The sequence below is a fragment of the Jaculus jaculus genome, chromosome 12 (genome assembly GCF_020740685.1).
Source record: "Jaculus jaculus isolate mJacJac1 chromosome 12, mJacJac1.mat.Y.cur, whole genome shotgun sequence".
Lineage (NCBI taxonomy): Eukaryota > Metazoa > Chordata > Mammalia > Rodentia > Dipodidae > Jaculus > Jaculus jaculus.
The window spans coordinates 14,007,936-14,030,475 of NC_059113.1; the positions used below are offsets into that span (position 1 = coordinate 14,007,936).

Here is a 22,540-nt window from a genome sequence, read left to right on the forward strand (position 1 = left end):
TTGGAAACAGTAACAGCCTTTTTAGGTCTCCCTGGGATTCACTGAAATGATATGAATGGATCCACTTCTCAATGACATCTTTGATTGCTATAGTTTCCAGGTTTTCTTGATCATTTCTTAAGTCAAGGATGTCTCTGCCCTGCCTAGCCCAAGTACTGCTGTGGTCCAGCACGCGTGGTCCCCGGATGTCCAAGTGCATGGTGGGATTCCCCCAGGCCTGAGTACCTTACGGTTTACTGTGCTCTAAGCCTCCCCACCCTCTGCTTGACGAGCTGAGTCTTTAGAACTTCCTTCCTGTAGAGGTGTAAGGTGCTCCGAGCAAGATCCAGCCCGCAGCCCAGGTCCACCTCCAGAGCTGGCTCTGACCCCGAGGGGAGAACGAGAGCCCAGGAAAGCCCGCCTCCCCCTGGTCCCGCCGTCTTACTTGTAGGCTTTGGGGTTGTAAGCCTTCTCGGCAGGGAAGCCGAGCATGCCGCACACCACGTGGGAGTTCGGGGCGCTCCAGTGCTCATTGCAGACTTGCTTCCAGGCCTTGCCCTCTTTCACCTCCACGTAGCCCTCGGTCACGGGCTTGCGATGGCGGAAGGTGGAGAGGACGGGGCGAATCCGGATGTCCTCCACCTGGATGTTCAGGCTCTGTGAAGAAGGAGGTGTGGAAGGACAGGGGTTGAGAGCCTAGTTTGGCCCTGCAGAGACTGCAGAGCAGCACGTCCTTTCTCAGTGACCACAGGCCCAAGTGCCTTCTGCGCCAGGCTCTGCAGAGGGTCCCAGGCATAAGGCACAGTTGTAAACTGCTAGGCATGGGAAGGGAATGTGGCTGTAGGGAACAAGATGAACTGGAGCACTCAGAGAGGACTGGAGGGGGTCTTAGGAGCTCCCCCATATCCTACTGAAGAAACTGGAGAGCCATGGGCAGTAGACTCTTCCTGTGTGGGCATCAACAACAAAAGCACGAAGATGTGTTGGGTTTTGTATTTGACTCCAAAGTGTGTATATGCAAGTCTATGCATGTGTGTGCACACATGTGTGAGCATGTGTGGGTGCATTGTGTGCATGTGTGAGCATGTGTGTGCACGTGTGTATGCATGTGTGAGCATGTGTGTGTTTCCCTGTCTATGCCAATAAGCCAGGAGTTTCAGGCAGATGAGTCTCAAGTTTCTTGTGCATGTGTGTGCACACGTGACTGTACATTCACATATGTGTGCGTGCATGTGGAGGCCAGAGGTTGATATGAGGTATCTTCCTAAATCATTCTCCACTTTATTTCCCAAGGCAAGGACTTTCCCATGAGCCCAGGGCTTACCAATTTGGCTAGTCTAACCAGCCAGCTGGCTCCAGGATCCCATCTCTGCCTCTCAAGGCCAGCATTTACAGGAGCACTGAGGGCCTGAACTCAGGTCCTCGGTCCTCACACTTGCACAGCAAACACTTGACCAACTGAACCACCTCTCCGGTTTGAGTCTCAGGTCTCTTGAAGCTACTGGGTGTCACCTTCCGCAACACCTTGCATCTCAGTGGTGGTATTCCTTCATTCCAAACCATAGAAAACGTCAAGAGGGTGCATGGTTTGCAGGGAAAGAAGCCAGGGTGTCCAGTGTGGAGCATGTCACATGTAAGGCTCTACACCTGGGTACTGGGGAGGCAAGTAGGTTTGGGGAAGAGTGTTTGGCTGTGGCAAGGCAAGATTCTGCTCGCAGTGAGTCCCTTGGAAAGCCTCTTTCTAAGGCTACTCCATTCATCTTCTTAGACCAATGGGTCAGAGGTCTGGGATTGAGAGGGACTCACTGGCAGGACCCTTCAGAAAGAAATGGAAGAAGGCTGGGCAAGGGGAGGTGACCGGAAGGTGCTTGCTGACGCATGGGCTCTCCGCGGCTCCAACACGCAGCAGGAATGCCCCTGCATCGCTCCTACACCAGAAGGAGTGAAGCTTCCAGAGGCCACGCTGGCTGTGGGACTGGGGTTGGTCCCCCAAAGTTACACTGATGTTTTTCTGCTGCTAAAGCCTGACAGATCAGTCCCCACATTCTGAATCTCTCACTTCTTGCACCACCACACCCTTCCTTCCCCTGCCATAGGGCGCACACGGCCAGCTCTTACAGCAGTCCCAAGGGAGTCCCTGCCACCATCTATCTTCCACGTGGCCAGCACCAGAGAGCTCTTTGGCAAGCACGGATCTGATTTTGTCCTTCAATGGGCTCTTTATTTTGTCCATCTAATGCAGATGACTTAGTGAGATGCCCATGGCGTTTCCTAGTTGATTTTCACCTATGCCTCTTTCCTTCCCCTCATGTCCCAGCTCCAAGTGGACCCTCACATACCATGATTTGCAATGAATTATAGTAATAGCCACTAATAGTGCTTAGCAGTGCCCACCCTATGCCAGGCTGCTTTATGTGTGGCTTATTTAACCCACAGGGACAATAATGAGGTAGTTGATAGCTATTCTCCTCCTTAAAAAAACTTTTTAAGGGCTGGAGAGATGGTGTAGCGGTTAAGTGCTTGCCTGTGAAGCCTAAGGACCCCGGTTCGAGGCTTGGTTCCCCAGGTCCCACGTTAGCCAGATGCACAAGGGGGCGCATGCGTCTGGAGTTCGTTTGCAGAGGCTGGAAGCCCTGGCGCGCCCATTCTCCCTCTCCCTCTATCTGTCTTTCTCTCTGTGTCTGTTGCTCTCAAATAAATAAATAAAAATTAAAAAAAAAACTTTTTAAGAATATTTATGTCTATTTATTGAGAGAGGGGGAGAGAGAGAATGGGTGGGCCAGGGCCTCCAGCCACTGCAAACAAGCTCCAGATACGTGCAGCACCTTGTGCATCTGGGTTATGTGGGTCCTGGAGAATGGAACCTCTGTCCTTTGGCTTTGCAGGCAAACACCTCAACTGCTTAGCCACCCCTACAATCCCCATTCTCCCCATTTTACAGAGGAGAAAACTGGCTGATTCTAATTTCCTTCTTAGACCACCCTGCGCCCTGTGAGACACAGTCTGAGCAAGGCCAGAGAGGGGTAGGTGGGGGCTGGTAAGAACCAGACTGTAACGTGGACTCCTGTGACCCGAGACCCCCATGTCTGTCCAGGCGGGATGCAAATGAGCCGTGCCACTGAACAGAGCCATTATTTGGATGCCCAGGGACTCATGTCTCCATCCACAGGCTTCAGAGTCCAAAGCCAGGTCCTGCTCCGTGGATTCTGCAGAGCAGCGGAAAGTATGTGGCCCGGAGTGATGACATTTGGCCCCAGCAGCACCCTTCCACGCAGAGTGGAAGGAAAGCCGCCAGTGGAGGGATTATGTTTTCCAGCCTGGATCCTGCATCCTGGAACTTTTACAGCCCACAGGACCCGTGCCACTGAGACACGTGGGCAAGGATGAGCCAAGAAGGAACCTGAGGTCTAATTCAAGCCTGTGGGCCAGCCTGCTCCTGCCTCTTCCCACCGCAGGAGGCCACTGGCATCCAGTGAGGGATGCGTCATGCCCAGAAGGAAAGTTACGGCTGCAGCACCCGTCCTTGGCAAGCAGTGCTGACCTCATTCCATTCACAGATTTTGTTTTCCTGGCTGTGGGCACAGCATGGGCTCATGGATGGGAGATGTGATCTACAGCACGGCGCGAGTGGAGGAGGGAGGCCTGGCTGGGCAGCTCAGCAGATACCCCGGGAACGGATGGGCAGCCACAGGGCCTGAGACCTCATGCGGCCCCATCTCCCAAGACAGTCTAGTCCCCTCCCGCCACAATGCAGAGAACAAGTCCTCTCAGGAGTCTTGTGGTCTCCTGGATGTAGACAGCGAGTCCTGGAGAAGAGAAAGAGCTACCCCCAGCAGCCACCCTCTTTATCCCCCCCCCCCCCACTGCTGAACACGTGTGTCTCTGTCTGTGCAATGTCTGTTCTGGAGCACAGTGGTGCATTTGAGCATGTGGCGCATCTCTTTGCATGAGTCATGCATCCATGTGTGCTCGAACCTGTCTCTATGTCTCCATGAGTGAGAATCTGAGTGTGTGAGTGTGAGTGTGTGTGTGTGTGTGTGTGTGTGTATGTACAAGGTGCTGTGCCAATGGCAAGGCTGTGTGTGCGCCTGTGCATCATGCGGCTCTGTGGGTATGCGCGTCTGTGGCAATGGATGTCCTGTGACGTGCAGGTCTCTGCATTTGTGCAGCTTGTGTCTGGAGGGTCAGAGAGAAAGAGGAATGGCTTCTTTCCCTCCCCTGCCACAGGAAGGCAGTTCGGGGAGGCTTTGCGCAGACTTCCCCTGACATGGAACATCGTTTTCTCCTCATCTGTAGAACCAAATCCTTCCCATCCGTGTGCTCAACTACACGTGGCCTGACTGGTTCAGAGAGGAGGGATTCTTGCTTCATGAGCATGAGGTCCTGAGTTCAATCCTCAGCACTCCCACAGAAAGAGGTGCAGGACTGCACATGCCTGGATGCCCAGCACTGAGGAGGGCAGAAACAGGGCTAACTGAGCAAGGTTTGCTGACAGACTGTGTACCAGGGAAATAAGGAAACCAGTGACAGAAGACACCTGCTGTCCTCTGACCTCTGACCCTGTGAGCATGGGGCGCTCAGAGCTGCATACACACATGTGTACACGTACACACAGCATCACGTACCACACACACGTCCTAAAACTAAAAAAGTACAGTCTGTTGTTCATGGGTATAGCTATTCCCCTGGTGCCCTGTCTTCCACTAATAGCGGCTATAATACCTTGCCATCACTACCCAAAGGCCAATCAACTGGATTCAAGGCTTTGCTAATAGCACTTAAATTTTTTTTAAATTTATTTAACTTATTTATTTATTTGAGAGAGAGAGAGAGAGACAGAGAATGGGTGTTCCAGGGCCTTTAGCCACTGCAAAGGAACTCCAGACACATGCACCAGTTTGTGCATTTGGCCTATGTGGATACTGGGAAATCAAACCTGGCTCCCCAGGCTTCACAGGCAAGTGCCTTAACGACTAAGCTATCTCCGTAGCTCTCATAACACTTGACATCCATTCACTCCCTCAACCACAACCTTCAAGATGGATCATGGAATACCCGTTTAGAGGTAAAACCATCAGAAAACTTGGCAAGGCTTGCCAACAAATCCAATTTCACTTAGCCAATAAGCAGGTCCAGCCACATGAAAATCCACTTCTCCCCAAGCCCGTGTTCTAGGCTAATGGTACCCACGGGCCTCTGAGCAGCTCTTGTTCTCGGGCCCTAGTGTTGCCTGGTATTGATGGCGATGCGCAGGGAGCGGGGGCAGAGACTGGCTTCTGGGTGGTCCCTTCAGGGCCTGTCTGGCACTGTGCCCACTGGAAGTCCAAGACTGTTCCTGGAGGGGCTGTGCATCACACTGGACGTGAGCTGGCCCCCTAGCTGCTCTTGAACTCAGGCCAACAGGAAGCAGTGGGGCAACCCTTGACAGCACGAACTCAGTGCTCCTGTGAGCTCACCAGCGGCTCCGAGTCCCGGGCGACCTCGAGGGCAGAAGGCGGATGCCTGCACGCAGCACCTCCCTCCTACCTCACTGCTGTGGAATCCTTCCAGAACCACAAGCGCTCAGATTTTCTTTTTCTCAGAATTTTAGCCTTAAAAGAGAAGATTCAAAATACTAAAATAGACACGGATTTTTTTTTTCTTTTTAAAGGAGCACCGAATCTATGTAGGCTTGCTCCTGTAAAATGAAGCCCAGGCCGGGTGTGGTGGCGCAGTCGGGAGGCAGAGGTAGAAGGATTGCCAAGGGTTCGAGGCCACCCTGAAACTACATAGTGAATTCCAGGTCAGCCTGGGCTAGAGTGAGACCCTACCATGAAAAACCACAAGAAAAAAAAAATAAAAAATAAAATAAAATGAAGCTCAGGAGCCCCAGGGGCTGGTCAAACATCTGACATGTCTTGAAAATTCTGATACCTGCCTGAGGGCTGGTTCTCTCACCAGAGACAATGGTGACCCTCAGCTCCAAAAGGCTTTCTTCAGAGGGCCCTGCAGAAACTCCTGCCCTTGTCCCACACAGGATTCATTTCATCCTAGCATCAGGCAGGTCCCGGAAGTGGACCCTCAGGGAGGCGAAGCAGCAGTGTTTTCATGCAGCAGCTGCTGGGCTGGTGGAGTCAAAAAGGGTTAAGGAGCGAGTGCAAGGTCCATGTGCCACATCTGTCAGTGACTTGCAAATTCCAGAATGTGGCAGTCTAGGCGGACGGTCAATGGGAGGAGCCACCCACTTTGAAAGGCTAGCTGGAGATTGCATCAGGGGAGAAGCTAAGGGAGGCAAGGCAAGGAAGCAAGCAGATGCCTCCTTCCCAGTGTCCAGAAGCTCTGCACCCCGCGAGATCGGATCTTAGCCCAGTGCCCCCCTCTCCTTCTCGACAACTCAATATTCACCACTCCTAACCCTGCCTGAAATCATCTGGAGGCTGGGACCGGGATGAGAGCCATGCCATCATGTCCTCATTCTGCCAGGATGTGCCTCTGGCTGTTGACCAAGTCCGTGCCCTCTGCTCACTTATGCTAACACTCTCTGTCCCCTGCGGCTCACAAGTGCCCACCCTTGCTCTCACAGCCTGCAGCTTGCCTTATTTAACTATTTTTTTTTAAATGGATGGTCACATGCACCACTGCCAGCATGCCACCTTTCTTGGCATCTCAGACCAAGCACATCCGAGATGCCCACAATTCCTCCATTCAGGGAGTCACCCAGCCAGCTTTGCGGACCTCAAGCCCTGCACCCCTCCTTCCCCCCCCCCTTCTTTCTTGCTCTTATAGCAATATCTTTTCTGTTTCCGCAGTTCCGTTGCTCAGGCAGGTGTGTGAGGAGAACCGTGGTACTTTCAAATTCTACCATCTCACTGTGCCCCCACCCCCAGTGACCTCTCTGGCTCTGGTTTAATCTGTGATCAGCTAGTTTCTTGCTGCTGTGAATTTTCTAATGGACACAGAAAGGGATAGCTATGAGCCCCACTCCTTACAACAAATATCTTATCCACATAGATCTAAATTCTTTTTTTATTCTTCTAGCATTTGCTTTCCGATCACCTCACTCAGTCCTCAGTTTATACTGACCACTTCGTATAGACATCTAATTTTTCACATGTTTTGCCAATTAATTGATGGGACTATGGATTATCCTTTCTTTGTTTTTAAAAAAGTATCTTATTTATTTGAGAGAAAGAGAAAGAGAAAGAGGCAGATAGAGAGAAAGAGAGAATGGGCATGCCAGGACATCTAGCCACTGCAGGTGAACTCCAGATGCATGCACCACCTTGTGCATCTGGCTTATGTGGATCCTGGGGAATCGAACTGAGGTCCTTACGCTTTGCAGGCAAGCACCTTAACTGCTAAGCCATTTCCCCAGCCCCTCCTTTCTTGTTTTATTGTTAGCTTTAAAATTTTTCCCATAGCTCCCACTGCCAGACACAGGTAGATCCTTAAACATTTGGGGGGGGGGTTCAGAATGACTTCATGGCCAGGTTAGGCAACTGATCTTGTCTCAAAATAAAAAGAAGAGGAGGAGGAGGAAGAGGAGATAGCCATGGATGGATATGTGGTTCAGTGGTACAACACCTGCCTGGAATCTGTGAGGTCATAACTTCAATCATCAATAATAAAAAATAAACAGATCAAAACCATTTTTGGAATCAGCCAATGATAACCTTTAAAAAAAAAACCCAACAATAAGAGTGTAGCTTAGCTAAAAAAAAAACTGGACAGTAAAACCCAAAAAATTAATAAAGACTCTTTTTATCTTTTGTTTAATGCTAAATAAACAGCCAGGCAGTCCTTCCCTCTTGACATAACTCAAGCGCTCCTGTGGGAACTACGGAGAGCACGGAGACCATCTGCATCTTGTCACTTGAGCTACTTAACACCTAACCTCCTGAATTAGATGCCAGTTTGATCCTCAGCACAGGTTTAGATGGCTTGGGGAGGTGAGTACTGTCTGTAAACAGCAGATGTCTGGGCTAGAAGTGTCCCCGCGGACACTGTGATTATCCCCGGCTGATGAGCAAGTCGGAAATTCACAGACTAAGAAACTGCCAGCAGCATTCTCTAGACTTAACCCAACCTGGACTTCTGACTGGGACGGCACAGCGAAAGGCATTTCCATTGCTTTTGGAGACAGGATTTCTCTATGTAGGTCAAGCTGGACTTTCTGCCTCAGTCTATTAATGCTGGGATTACAGGCATGCACCATCATGTACAGCTCTATTCCTCCCCACACACCCTTCCTCCCTCCCTCCCTCCTTGCTTCCTTCCTTCTTCTCTTTTTGTAGTCCTGGGGATTGAACCTAGGGAGTTATACATGCTGAGAAAATTGCTTTACCACTGAGCTACACCCCTATCCCTCTTTTAACTTTTTATTTTGAAACAGGGTCTCACTCAGTTGCCCAGGCTGGTGATGAGCTCACTCTGTATCTCAGGCAGCCTTTGAACTTGCTCTTCCCTTGCTTCAGACTCCCAAGTAGCTGGGCCCGCACCGCGAGGCTCAGCTCTATGCTGGAGAGCAGTGGAAGTGAAGAGGGTACAGTGCGGGCAGTGTGAAAGAGTTGAGGTCACACTGACGCCACTAAGGAAAAAGCCAGCCTGTCTGGGCTGCCTCCTATAAATGTGGAGCTTTTCCAATACTGCTGGAAAATGGAACACTCTTGGATTCATCTTCCAACCTGGAAGAGCTTGGGCAGGTAACAGAGGCTGCTTCTTTGGAGAACCAGCAAGGCTTGCTGTGGGCAGGAAGTCCGCAGGACACCTGCTCCAGAAACCAGCCCCTGGGGCCCAGCAGCGTCTCTGGCCCTGGCTGGGTGCTGCAGCCACAAACTCAAGAGTCCTGGGCTGGGACAGATCACCCACCACACACCGTAGGTTGGACACAGCAACCATCCCCATGGTAACAAACAAATGAGTCCTGAAATCTTTCTTCACTGCCAGATAGTAAGTGCATCAATCCCTTCCGTGGTGCTCATCATAGATTCAAGGGCTCGTTGGAAATGCATGCAGTGAATGAATGAACAGATCCGTGCAATAGCTTCACTGGGGTAATGGGGGGAGATTTCTTATAGGCATTGACTTCCCAGTATGGCTGAAATGCCTCAAGCAAGTGTTGTCTAAGGGCCGATGGCCACACCAGGTCCACTAGTCTTAACTCATGTCATCAGACCACACTAGAGCCCTACAGAGCAGGCACACAGACTCCCACTCGTGGGAGGCTTTTCTCTGCCCAATTCAGCCATTTGTAGGCGTCACCTGGCCCCTCTGTTTCTCACGCTAATCTTCATCCTCCATATCATTAGACTATGCACTGCTCAATTGACAGTGTTTGAAATAAGAGTATACAATGCCTATGATGGTCAAGTTCTATTGTCCACTTGATCAGATCAGGAATCAAGTACAAGACACACCCCTTGGGCTGGTTTGTGAGGGTGTGTCCAGGAAGTATTAACTGGGAGAGGAAGACCTTCCGCCAGAGGGGGCAGCCTTTCCTGTGGCAGAAGACACATTCACATGAAACGCCAGAACACAGGGCTTCTGCCCGACTACCTGTGCTACTTGCTGGTGAGTGAATCTACGCTGGTACTGCCATCTTTCCTTGTCATCAGAACCCAGCTTCACTGGCCTTCCAGTTTGGACTGAAGGCCAGAAGCCACATCTCCAGGAATCTTTACGGCATCCTGCTACTCCAGAGAACCTTGACTAATACACCGTTCATTCATTTCTTTCATCTACAAGAAATTATCATGCTTACTATCAGCTTGTACAGTCTCATGGCCACAGTGTTTCATCTCATGAATACTTATAATGATATTGATGTTTTTCAAAAGACTGCATGGGCAAATGGTCAGGAACTAAGTTTCCAGATTTGCTAAGTATGTGTACAATTCCAAATTTTTTTTTTTTAATTTTCTGTTTGCCACATAAAACACCCCTTTGCTTTTCAGACACGGTGACCTATTTTCGGTTGGGAAAACAAGCTATGATAGAGCCACTTCTCTTGCATCCCTGTGGTGGCCAACAGCCCTGGCCACATAGAGACTTGCAGTGACTGGGACTCAGAGCATGAGCACAGGGCGGGTTCCTATGCCCCCTTATGCCCGGGCTCCCTGGGGAACCACATTCACTGCCCAGCTCAACAGCTCAGCAGGGCCTCCTCCTTAGCTCTATACTCCCTGCCCAAGAGTTAGGCCCGGAACACCATAACAACCTTTTCTCTTCTACCCGAGGGAAGCCCTACAGCTGCCTGCGACTCCCGAGGAGCCTCCTCCATATGAAGCCCTCTGTGCTCCACCCGGAATAGAAACAGACCCAGCTTTCTTTCCTGAACCACGCGGCGCATCTGCTCTGCTGATGGGGCAGCAGCTCCTCGCCTCCTGTCTGGGAGGCCTCCACATTCCCTTGTCTTGCACCTCCCCATGCAGGCAGATAGATAAGTAGCAGAGGAGGGAGGGATGGAAACATTTGGCAGCTGACAGTGACTAATAAAATCCTGAATTCCTAGAATCTTAAAATTAAAAAAAAGTCAAGCAGTCCCAGTTCCCATAGTAAGAAGAAAGCGTTTTTTTCAAGCCTCAGCATCCTTCCAGGAGAACATGAGCTTGCAGAGCAGAGGGACATAAGTGACCCTGTGGGCTTCTTGGGATCTCCTCAATCCCTCAGGGAGGAGCACCTAAATCTCACAGCCAGCAGTGGGGGTGTTCCCTGTTGCTTTTGGCCAAAGGACCTTTAAGAAACGGGCAAGGGCTCCTCCAGACACAAAATAGCCTGGATATCCATGACCTCACAGTGCCTGACACTACCTACACAAGACCATCATAATAGGAGGAAAAGATCATGACATCAAAATAAAAGAGAGACTGATTGAAGGGGAGGGGATATGATGGAGAGTGGAGTTTCAAAGAGGAAAGTGGGGGAGGGAGGGCATTACCATGGGATATTGTTTACAATTATGGAAGTTGTCAATTAAAAAAAAAAAACAGAAAAAAGAAATGGGTAAGGAAAAAGTCAGACAACGAACAGCAGATGTGTGAGTTTCTGACCCAATGGCCCACAGCCCCAGCCAGGAGCCTTGTGAACAAACACATGACCTTTCAACGTGCAAACCAGCCGCTGCCAGTGTTTGTTCTGAAGGGCATCTGGATTTGTCATCTCTCCTTATCTAATGCTTTTTCCAATTTGTCCACCAGCCACCGACAGGAAACAAAGGCTCTGGGTCCGGGGACATTTGTCTAGATCTCTGTTTTCTAGGTCTAAAACAGAGCTGTATTAATATGTCATCATTTGCTCCTGCCCACTTCTTTTTTTTTTTCTTTTTAAGTTTTAATAATCAACTCGGGACTCTTTTTCCCTACATCCAGCCAAATGTGTTTTACAGTGTGTTGTCCAGTGACCCAAGAGGGGTCAGTCACTCTGGATAGCCACAAGTCTGTCTCCATGAGACCGGCACCCGACCTTTAGCTCCGGGGTCTGAGAATGAAGATTTACCCCAAGACAAGATGGCACAGTCTGTGTTGGAAAGGGGGAGAATGGAGACCCCACTCAGTTAGTTTCCTGGAGTAAATGATCATACGGTCAGTCATTAGACGATGTGCTTTCTCTCATCTCTAGTGGGAAGTTACCAAGTAGCCCAGAGCCCCAGAGGATGCTGGGAGTGCTCTCAGCTGTACAGTTAGCTCAAGTGAAATTCATGGGTCTAGCTCTGGCCTTTATAACTCACGCTGCTGCCATCCTTGAAGGTAATTAACCTGGTGAACCAGCAGCAGGGCCGGCAACCTATCACAAGCGCTTTACAGTCTGAACAGCACTTGTACTGAAATCAGCCGAGTCTTTTCCTTACAGAGTACTTGAACAACCTTGCAAGTGATAGAGAGGCCGCTGCTACCATGGAAGGCTGGCTGACTGCTGCACAGTGTCCTGGCTGCTGGTCAGCAGGGAGCTCAGGGTCAAACCTGTGGACTCCTCATTGATAGGGTCCTTCACACGAAGAACAGGATATTTCCCCTCCTCTGGAGGGGACTCGATCACATTTCAAGGGACCCCAAAGATAACTCAATCAACAAACAAGTCCAGGGAAGCTGTTTAAATAAAATCCCGTTAGCCAACTTCTGGGTTTGTGAATCATGGAGGACACCCAATGCTCTCCTCTCTTCTCTGCATGTATGTACACGCAGTGCAGACATCTGTACAAACACTCCACACACATCTCATCATACGCCAAACACACCCTACTCTCTTTCTCTCTCTCCATACTTTTCTTTTCTTTTCTTTTTTGAGGCAAGCCCAACAGACTGGCCTTCTTTTATTCAAGGGAGCAAGACAGAGAGAGAGATTGAGAATTGGTGCGCCAGGGCCTCTAGCTACTGTAATCCAGCTCCAGATGCATGTGCCACCTGTGCCCACGTGTGACTTTGCACGCTTGCATCACCTTGTGTGTCTGGCTTCCATGGAGCATGGAGAGTCGAACATGGGTCCTTATGCCTTGCAGGCAAGAGCTTTAACCGCTAAGCCATCTCTCCAGCCCCATCCTTGGCTTTAAGGTCAAGTTTGCGAAGGACCAGAGAAGAGGCAAGGAGAGAGCCCGAGCACACCCCACACATGCTATTTGTCATTGCTTCTTCATGCATGTGTAACCGCCACCTCCCCCACATACAACAGGTAGACTCCGCAATAGAGACGAATACTTTTCCAAACACTCAGAGTTAACAAAGGGTCTTATAGTTTGGTAATAGGCCAGCCCCACTTCCTTCCCCTGAAGAAATATGCTCACAGTCTTCTGGGCAGGAGCTCATAGGGCTCCCTCACTGACAGATAAGAAACTCGCCACTCAGGAGGAAAGATGGGTCTACGGTGAAGGTCTGCCTCCCACTGCCTTCTCCTCTGTCCTAGCTTTCTCTGAGAGCTGGAGCACATCATAAACAGTTATCTCCACGGTAGCACTCTAAATATTTGAAGAGCACCACACATTTCCCCCCACCCCCATAGCTCTTTTCTTGACAAAAAAAAAAACCCTTCAGCCTCTCCTGAGATACAGTCTCCAGACGTGTCTCTGTACTGCTGGCCCCTCCTTGGGGTGACCTGGTTAGAAGATGGGTCCAGAACTGAGCCAAAAAGCAGTACTTCTGTCCAGGTAGCAGTTGAAATTTCCTTTAAAGGAAGCCATATCACACTGTACAAGTCAATTAACATTTGTAGAGATTTGTAAAAATAGTCCTGGGGAGAAGGTTCAATGGGTAAAGTACTTGCTGGGTTTAGTCCCAGCACACATGTAGAAATGCCTGGTGTGGCCATGTACCCCTGTAATCCCAGCACTGGGGAAGTGGAGACAGGAAGATCCCCAGGCTTGATGGCTCAGGTTCGTATGCCCAGTTGGTAAGCTCTGGACTCAATGAGAGTCCGTCTCAAAAACCTAAGGCTGGGCTGGAAAGATGGCTTAGCAATTAAGGTGTTTGCCTGCAAAGCCTAAGGACCCAGGTTTGATTCCCCAGCATTCATGAAAGCCAGATGCACAAGGTGGTGCATGCATCTGGAGTTCAACTGCAGTGGTAAGAGGCCCTACCACACCCATTCTCTCTTTCTATCTGCCTCTTTCTCAAATAAGTAAATAAATATTTTTTTAAAAAATAAGGTGGAAAGTAATTGAGGATGACACTGAACTTTGACCTCTAAACTCCACCCACATGTGTACACACATACATGTGCATCTGCATGCACATATATAAACACACATACATACATTCACATTACCACATACATAGGAAAAATAATTAGTTGGGCACAGTGGCCCATGCCTTTAATCCCAGCACTAGGAAGGCAGAGGTAGATGGATCGCAGTGAATTCAAGACCACCCTGAGACTACATAGTGAATTCCAGATCAGCCTAGAATTCAAGACCCCACCTTGAAAAACTACAATAAAATAAAATTAAAATTAAGTGCTTTCCACTCTCCTAGCTGGCTCAGTTCTTGTGAATAATTTTCCCAACAAACTTGAATGTCTAGTCAAGGTCCTATTGTCCTAAATGTCACATAGGTCACAACATCCAACACTGAAACACACCTTACATTTTGAGCTTCTAGTTACATTTGGGACCCATTATTTCAGCCTAGTGCAGTTTTCCTAAACCTCCATTCCACAAGTTGAGATTCCTTCAGTTGCTCCTAGTTTTGTATCTTACACGTACATTTCCAGGTCAATTCCTCATATGCGGTGCACAGACAGGAGCATGAGAGACCATCCACTCTGTTCACACTTACATTCATCACCAGTTGTCCCTGGGTGCCATTAATCAGTGTCCCGGGACTCCACCTAGCAGTGGAGTGTACGTACCAATAGTACGTTCTGTCCTCGCAGACGCAGAGATCTAATAGAGACCATTTATTTAGCCAGGAGGAATGCTTCCATGACCTCAGCTAAGAACACAGGCCATTCCATGAGGCATTGTGGAGAAACTTCTCAGCATCCCACAAACATACCACGTAGGTGGTCTAGGAGGCATCCTGTCAGGCCAGTGCTACCCATAAAGAATGCACTTTAACCATACAACTCAGCGTGCAAGAATCTTCTGGAAACATAGAGGTGCTCTTTAGGCATCCTGAATCTAGGTCCTGCCATGACCTTCTCTCAGGAGATATCCAGATGAGCTTGCAGAGGACAGCTAATCAGCCGAAAGCTCCTTGCGTGGAGGTTTGTGGCCGGGCAAGGAAGCCTTCCTTTCTCTAGCTCATGTCATCCAGCAGTTCTGCCCAACAAGAGGAAAGCCTTCTAGGAAAATGTCAAGTACAAAGACCATCTGTCATCTGGTCCTTTGTACCAGATGCTTGTTCTAGCCCTTTGGGTGACTATAGACTCACTAAAGTCAGGGCACTTGGCCTTGGAATAATGTTCTAGCTTTCCCCAGGGCATACCTCTCATCTTCCCAGCTTCTAAGGGCCCTGTGTCCTTTGTGATATCACTACAGACAATCTTGTACGTAGCTGGAACCTCAGCAAATGCCCACAATGAAGGTGAGCACTACAGTCTCTCACCATGGACTCTCAGCCCTTCCAGAATAAGAAAGCTGACTCCAACATCTTTCTTTCTTTCTTTCTTTTTTACAGATTGTCTAGGCCTTTCTCATCCTGTTAGGGTCCTGCTTTTTTTTTAAATATTTTTTGTGTATTTATTGATTTGAGAGTGATAGAGAGAGAAAGAGGCAGATAGAAAGAGACAGAGAATGGGTGCGCTGGGCCTCCAGCCACTGCAAACGAACTCCAGACGTGTGCGCCCCCTTGTGCATCTGGTTTACATGGGTCCTGGGGAATCGAGCCTTGAACCAGGGTCCTTAGGCTTCACAGGCAAGCGCTTAACTGCTAAGCCACCTCTCCAGTCCAGGGTTCTGCTTTTCAGAGACATGACATACATGGAGCTGGGGGTGGGGTATAACCCAGTTGGTAGAGTGCTTGTCTTGCATACAAAAAGCCCTGTGTGCAATCCCTAGCACCTCATAAACCTAGCATGGTGGTGTACATCTGCAACCCCAGCGCTTGGGAAATGGGGTCAGGAGGATCAGAAGTTCAAAGTTATCTTTGGCCACATAGCAAGTTCCAGGCCAGTCTAGACTACATGAGACTCTGCCTTAAAAGTATATAAGTATGTAAGTAAATGAATGAATGAATGACCCAACTTAATTCCCTTTCAAATGCTAAGCATTGCAATGGGCACCTAGTAAATATTCAATAAACAGTTACCTAAGGAAGCACCATTCAGAGTCCCTTTTCCATGATTATTTTTTTCCTAGAGGCAGATTACTCTTATTTTTCCAATGGCCAGTTCCACTGATGGTTTTGGCCTTTGTTGCTCTGCTCAAATAACTGATGAGGTAGTCGGGTGTGGTGGCACATATCTTTCATCTTAGCACTCGGGAGGCAGAGGTAGGAGGATCCCCGTGAGTTTGAGGCCACCCTGAGACTACATAGTGAATTCCAGGTCAGCCTGGACCAGAGTGAGGCAATACCTCAAAAAAAAAAATAAATAAATAATAAAAAACCACTGATGCCTTGCTTATGCTCCGAAGCCTGGGTATTCCTTCACATGACCTTCCAACTAGATTAGCCTGAGCTTATAACTGGGCACAGGGCCACGAACAGATGTTATAAATAGCATCCGCTTAGACAAGGCAGCACATGAAGGGATGTGGTGCTCCTACATGCTTCTGTTTAGGATAACGTTTGGTCCTGAGGACTTCTTCTCCACTTAGGGGAATGGTGATCTTTGGTGTGCATTTCTGGGGAGGAGGGGATTTGGGAGATGGAGATGGTGGCCTTTTGAGGTCCCTCAAGTTCTGTCTGTTGGATGCAGCGGTGACTAAGGCAAGCTCACACATTCCAGGAGCTCTGGGTCTCAGCAGAGAAGAGACATGTGAAAGTGAGTGCTAAGTGTTTCAGAGGAGGATGTAGAGTGAAACTAGGCTCTGTGAAACTAGGCTGCAGAAGCTGGACCTCCACATCACGGGTTCCCAGCAGAGCAAGGCTGTCATCAGTAGCATTCCGTTACTGAGGGGCGTGGCCTCTCTAACACCTTGTTGATCATGAATAAGTCCCTTTAAAGATGGCGACTACAGGCTGGAGAGATGCCCGGCAGTCAAAGGTGCTGATTGTGACACATGATGGCCCCGGGTTTGATTCCCAAGCTACCCACATAAAGCCAGATGCAAAAAGTGGTACATGAATGTGGAGCTTGTTTGCAGTGGCAAGAGACCCTAGTGTGTCTATCTCTCTCCTCTCTCCCCACACATTTTTTTTTTTTTTTTTTTTTTGCCTAGAATGCTCTTGCTCCACAGATGACATCCATTCTCAAGAAATCCTTCAGCTAAACTCCTTTGCCCCAAATCCAGTTGGGGTTGGTTCCCATGCCCAGCCAGTACTCATTTCTTGAAGTAAGTAAAACATGTTACATGGAAGAAAAATACATTCAAGTGAAGAAGTCACCAAGAGCTTTGAGGCTATGGATGGAGTCCAGTGGTAGAACATTTGCTAACCATGCACAGGGTCCTGGGTCCCATGCCCAGCTCAGCAAAAGATAGGAAGAAAGAAAGAAAGAAAGAAAGAAAGAAAGAAAGAAAGAAAGAAAGAAAGAAAGAAGAGAAAGAGAAAGAGAGAGAGAGAGAGAAAGAAAGGAAGGAAGGAAGGAAGGAAGGGAGGGAGGGAGGGAGGGAGGGAAGAAGGAAGGAAGGAAAAAGAACATGACTTGCCTCTATTTGATTGATCAACGAATTGTCAAATTTGAACCCAGGAATCCTCCTGTCACTGCACACCACACCAACATCCTCTGAGTGCTTGCAGTCAGTGACACCCCAGCCATTGGAGGAGCAGGCTGCCAGGGTCGCCTCTTTGCCATTGCAGTAGACATTGTCCAGCCAGATGGGCCCTGAAGGAAGTGGAGGAAAGAAACCAAGAGTCATATCAAGGCAGTTTCCGGGTGTTTTGAGGACCAGTGTCTTACATGGACTTTGCCCTAATTTTTGGCAGCTATTACAGCCATCAGTTGATTTTTATTATGTGAAGAGGGGGCTTCAGGCCTAGACCACTGGGATCCTTTGGCAGGGCAGCTGATGTGCTTAAGAAAGTGGTAGGTTATTTAAGCCCAAAGTCATATACTTTGCTACTGTTGTGACAAAATATCTGACAAAATGACTTAAGGGAAGAGGAATTTATTTTGGCTGGTGGCTTAGGAAGGTAAGTAGTCCATCATGGGGGGAAGGCATGGCAGGGGAACATGAGCTCACCAGTCACACTGCACCCACAGTCAGGAAGCAGAGAGAGACAAATGCTGGTGTGCAGCTGGCTTCCTCTTTTTTTAAAAAAAATGTATTTATTTTAGTTTTTTGAGGCAGGGTCTCACTCTAGCTCACGTTAACCCGGAACTCACTATGTAGTCTCAGGGTAGCCTTGAACTCACAGTGATCCTCCTACCTCTGCCTCCCGAGTGCTGGGATTAAAGGTGTGTGCCACCATAACCGGCTTTTTTTTTTTTTTTTTTTTGCCCCTTTTAATTTAGTTTGGGACCATAATCCACAGGATGGTGCCACCCGCCTTTATCCCTCATGAGTTCAACCTCTCTCACAGAGGTTTGTCCTCTAGGTGATTCCAAATCCACCACAGTTGACAATGAAGAGCAGAGGTTTTGGAATCTAGCCTGGGTTTGAATTTTGGCTGAGCCACTTTCAGCTTTGTGGCTTTGGTCAGAGTCTCTTTCTATCTTTTTTTTTTTTTAACCTTTTATTTTTATTTTATTTGTTAGAAAGACAGAGAAAGAGAGAGGCAGATAGAGAGAATGGGCTCTCCAGGGCCTTCGCCGCTGCAAACGAACCCCAGACACATGCACCACCCTGTGCATCTGGCTTATGTGGGTCCTGAGGAATCAAACCTGGGTTCTTTGGCTTTGTAGTCAAGTGCCTTAATGACTAAGCCATGTCTCCAGTCCCAAAGTCTCTTTCACATCAGCACATTGGGCACATCAAGGACATATGGGCTGCTTGCAGAGGGGTATGCTGACTAGATAGGTCATGGTGTGGTGGTTTGGATGGAAAATGTCCCGCACAGTCTCCTGTGTTTGTGCTTAAGCCTCATGCTCGGTCCCCTGCTGGTGGAGCCTCCGGGAGGTGGAGCCTTGCTGGAGGAGGTGAGTCATAGAGGTAAGGCCTTCAGGTCTATTAGTCCACCGTCCTTTGCCAGAGCTACCTAGCTCACTCCTGCTGCTTCCTCCAAGATGACATGGTAAGACGGGACACGCTGCTGCCTGCTCTGCAGTGCTTCCCCCACCTCGGTGAAGCTCCCCTTGAGACTGAAGCCAAAATAAACCCTTTCCTCTTGTAAGCTGCTTCTGGTTAGTTTTGTCACAGCAGCGCGAAGGTAACTGCCGCATGGCATATGCCATGTTGGTTTACTGCCAACCCATAGTGACTTGAAAATGGGGAAACTGATGAGAACGCACAAAGCAGCCTCATCCTCCAGCTGCATGCAGTAGCTGACCTCTAGCCCCCTGGGAAAAGTTAAGCTACTTTGAAGTGGAAGGTTTGCGGATTTTTAGGATATTTTCACCTCCACTGATTGCTCCACTACTCAGCGAGTGGGGAACAAGGCAGCTTGCTTAGTCCTTCTTCCAGCATGCAGAGCTCTGCTCAGAGAAGGCAGCCTTTGGGTACCAGGTCACCATAGGGCCCAGAAGCCCAGACATCGAATCTCTACTCAGTGCCATCCTCTCTTCCTCTTGTTTGCTATGCCTGGGTCAGAGACAGGCCAGTTGTGCTGTTCATCAAAGCCACCGTCACCCGTGATGCAAGGCCACGGAGGAATGTGGTCCACTGCCTGTTCCTCGACTTCCTCCACACCAAGCGGAGGATTCTGCATGCCAAGCGCTGGAGGGTTAACCAACCTCACCAAGACACCGCCACGCAAGATAGGACGCTGCTGTGTCTTGAATGTGAAATACCCAGTGAACAGGGCAGAGAATGTGGCTTAGCGGATCAAAGCACTCACTTGTGAAGCCTGACCGCCTAGATTCAATTCTCAAGCCACTCACCTAAGTTGACCAAAAAAAAAGTTGCGCCAGTGTCCGGTGTTCATTTGCAGCAGAAAGTGGCCCTGGTGTGTGTGTGTGTACACACATATATGCACACACACACACACACACACACGCATGCATGCATGCAAATAAATAAATAATAATTTTTGTTTTTTGGTTTTTTGATTTTTCGAGGTAGGGTCTCACTCTAGCCCAGGCTGACCTGGAATTTACTATGTAGCCTCAGGGTGGCCTCGAACTCACGGCGATCCTCCTACCTCTGCCTCCCGAGTGCTGGGATTAAAGGTGTGCGCCACCACGCCTGGCTTAAATAATAATTTTTAAAAATGTTTATTTATTTATTTGAGAGAGACTGACAATGGGCACACCAGAGCCATCAGCTGCTGCAAACAAACTCCAGATGCATGTGCCACCTTGCGCATCTGGCTTACATGGGCCCTGGAGAATTGAACCTGGATCCTTTGGATTTGCAGGCAAATGCCTTAACTGCTAAGCTATCTCTCCAGCCCATGAATAATGATTTTTTAATCATTTTTTTTGGTTTATTTATTTTTATTTATTTGAAAGCCACAGACAGAGAAAGAGGCAGTGAGAGAGAGAATGGGCGCGCCAGGGCTTCCAGCCACTGCAGACAAATTCCAGATGTGTGCGCCCCCTTGTGCATCTGGCTAATGTGGGTCCTGTGGTATCGAGCCTCGAACCAGGGTCCTTAGGCTTCACAGGCAAGCGCTTAACCGCTAAGCCATCTCTCCAGCCCTGAATAATGATTTTTAAAGAAGGAATGGCCCCTGTAGGCTCATTTGTTTGAACACTTGGTCCCCAGCTAGTGTTGTTTTGGAAGCCATGGTGCCTTTAGGAGGTGGACCTTTGCTAAAGGAAGTGAGTCACTGGAGATGTTATAGCCCTGCCAATTTCCTGATGTTCTCTGCTCCCTGTTCTGCCAAGATGTGAGGAGGTGAGGAGTTCCCAGCTGTGTATCCCGTCACTGCAGAGCCCTCTGACCCCACACTTTCCCCTCCAAGATGGGCTGCATCCTCTCGATCTTAGCTAACATAGACCCTTAAGTTCCCTGCCTTAAGTTGCTTCTTGACAAGTATTTGGTCCCAGCAACAAGAAAAGTAGTACAGAGGGCTACTATCAAAAATGTCTGAAATAAGTGAACAAGCTTTGCTGCAGACTTGAAATGTAATCTGTGTGCACCAATGGTGCAACTGCTATGGGAAATGGTGCTGGGGATCCTCAAAACTGTTTTCATTTTCATTTTTAAAGTGCAAGGGATAGAACTCAGCACCCTGTGCACAGCAGGCAAACGCTCCACTGTTCTACCACTGAGCTATGACCCCAGCCCCAAAACCTGAAAATGATCACATGACTCAGGAATTGCCCTTCTGAGCGTACATCCCAAAGAAACTGAAGAAAACCAGCGTGGGGGTGCACTTCTGTAATTCCAGCCACTCGGGGGACCTATGACAAGAGGACCACACGTTTGAGGCCAACCAGGGCTATGTAATGAATGCTGCATTAGCTTGGGCATCTTAGCAAGACCCTGTCTCAAACAAACAAACAAATGAAAACACCAAGAAACCCAAACAAAAAAAACAGAGGCAGGCATGGGGGCTCATGTTTATAAGGCCAGCAATCAGGAGGCTGAGTTAGGAACATTGTCATAAGTCTGAGGTCAGCCTAGGCTACAGAATGAATTCTAGCCTGAGCTACACAGAGTCTGTTTCAGAAAGCCCAAGTAGGAGGACTGGGCCTGGAACACTTGCACATTAGCATGAGGGTCTGTTTGGATTCCCAGCACCCATGTAAGAGCTGGGCCTGGGGGCTGGAGGGATGGCTTAGCGGTTAGGGCGTCTGCCTGCAAAGCCAAAGGATCCCTGTTCGACTCTCCAGGACCCATGTAAGCCAGATGCACAAGGGGATGCACGCATCTGGAGTTCGTTTGTAGTGGCTGGAGGCCCTGGCCCGCCCATTCTCTCCTTCCCTGCCCCTCTCAATGCCTCCTTCTCTCTCTAAAATAAATAAATAAATTATGTATATATATTATATATATATATATATATACATATATATATATATATATATATATATAATATATATATGAATGGTACTGTACACCTCCAATGCCAGCTCTGGGCAGGGAGACACAGGAAGGTCCCTAAAGCTAGCTGGCTAGCTAGTCCAGCTGAACTGGGGAGTTACAGGTTAGTTTTAAACTTCCAATGCATGACCCCATCTAAAAAACGAAAAGTGGAGAGTGACTGAGGAAGACACCCAACCGCAACCTCCAGCCTCCACATATACACGCACACATGTGCCAGCATACGTATTGACACACATGCACACGTGCACACACACACCACACATGCACATGCAGAAAACTTAATTAATGAAATGTCGCTTAATGCGAAGGGCCACGGACATGGGTCGGAGGCAGGGTGCTTGCCTAACACTCACAAAGCTGCAGCTCAATCCCTGGAACGGAAGGAAGAGAATAAAGGATAAATTGAAAGCGGGCCCTCAGCAATGAGACGTGCACAGGCATGCTCGTGGTGACGCGACTCACAGCTGCTCAGAGGTGGAAGGGACCCACGTGCCTGGGGCTGAACTGTCCTTTCCTGAGGAGCATGCCGAGGAGGCGTTCTGACCCAGGCTGTCTTCCCCATAGGCAGTGTTGAGGACATCAGACTCTTAAGCCAATCATGGAAGGCCAAATGCGGTGTGACTGCATTTATATTTATATTAGTTATATGAGGCCACTGCAGTATCCACTTCATAAAAACAGAGGAGAATGGGAGATGAGGGGATGGGGTGGGGTTGCTGAACAGGTCCAGAGGTTTAGTTTTGCAAGATGAGAAAGTTCTGGAAATTGGTTGCACAACAATGTGAGTATGTTTAATGCTAGTGATGTGGAAACACACTTCAAAATTGTTAAGAGGCAATTTTTCTCATGCATTTTTAAATTATTTATTTATTTATTTATTTAAGAGAGAGAATGAATGGATGTACC

General features: G+C 48.8%; 1 protein-coding gene across 1 annotated transcript in view; it reads right to left on the bottom strand.

The window, feature by feature from the left end:
• The window catches only part of Loxl2 (lysyl oxidase like 2), an 80,087-nt gene that overhangs the window by 50,470 nt on the left and 7,077 nt on the right, over positions 1 to 22,540 (bottom strand). Inside the window, exons 2-3 of the mRNA XM_004665813.2 lie at positions 17,195 to 17,370; positions 425 to 636 (exon numbers count right to left, since the gene is read on the bottom strand). Of these exons, the coding sequence (XP_004665870.2) occupies positions 425 to 636; positions 17,195 to 17,370 (388 nt within the window). The remainder of the gene's footprint in view (positions 1 to 424; positions 637 to 17,194; positions 17,371 to 22,540) is intronic.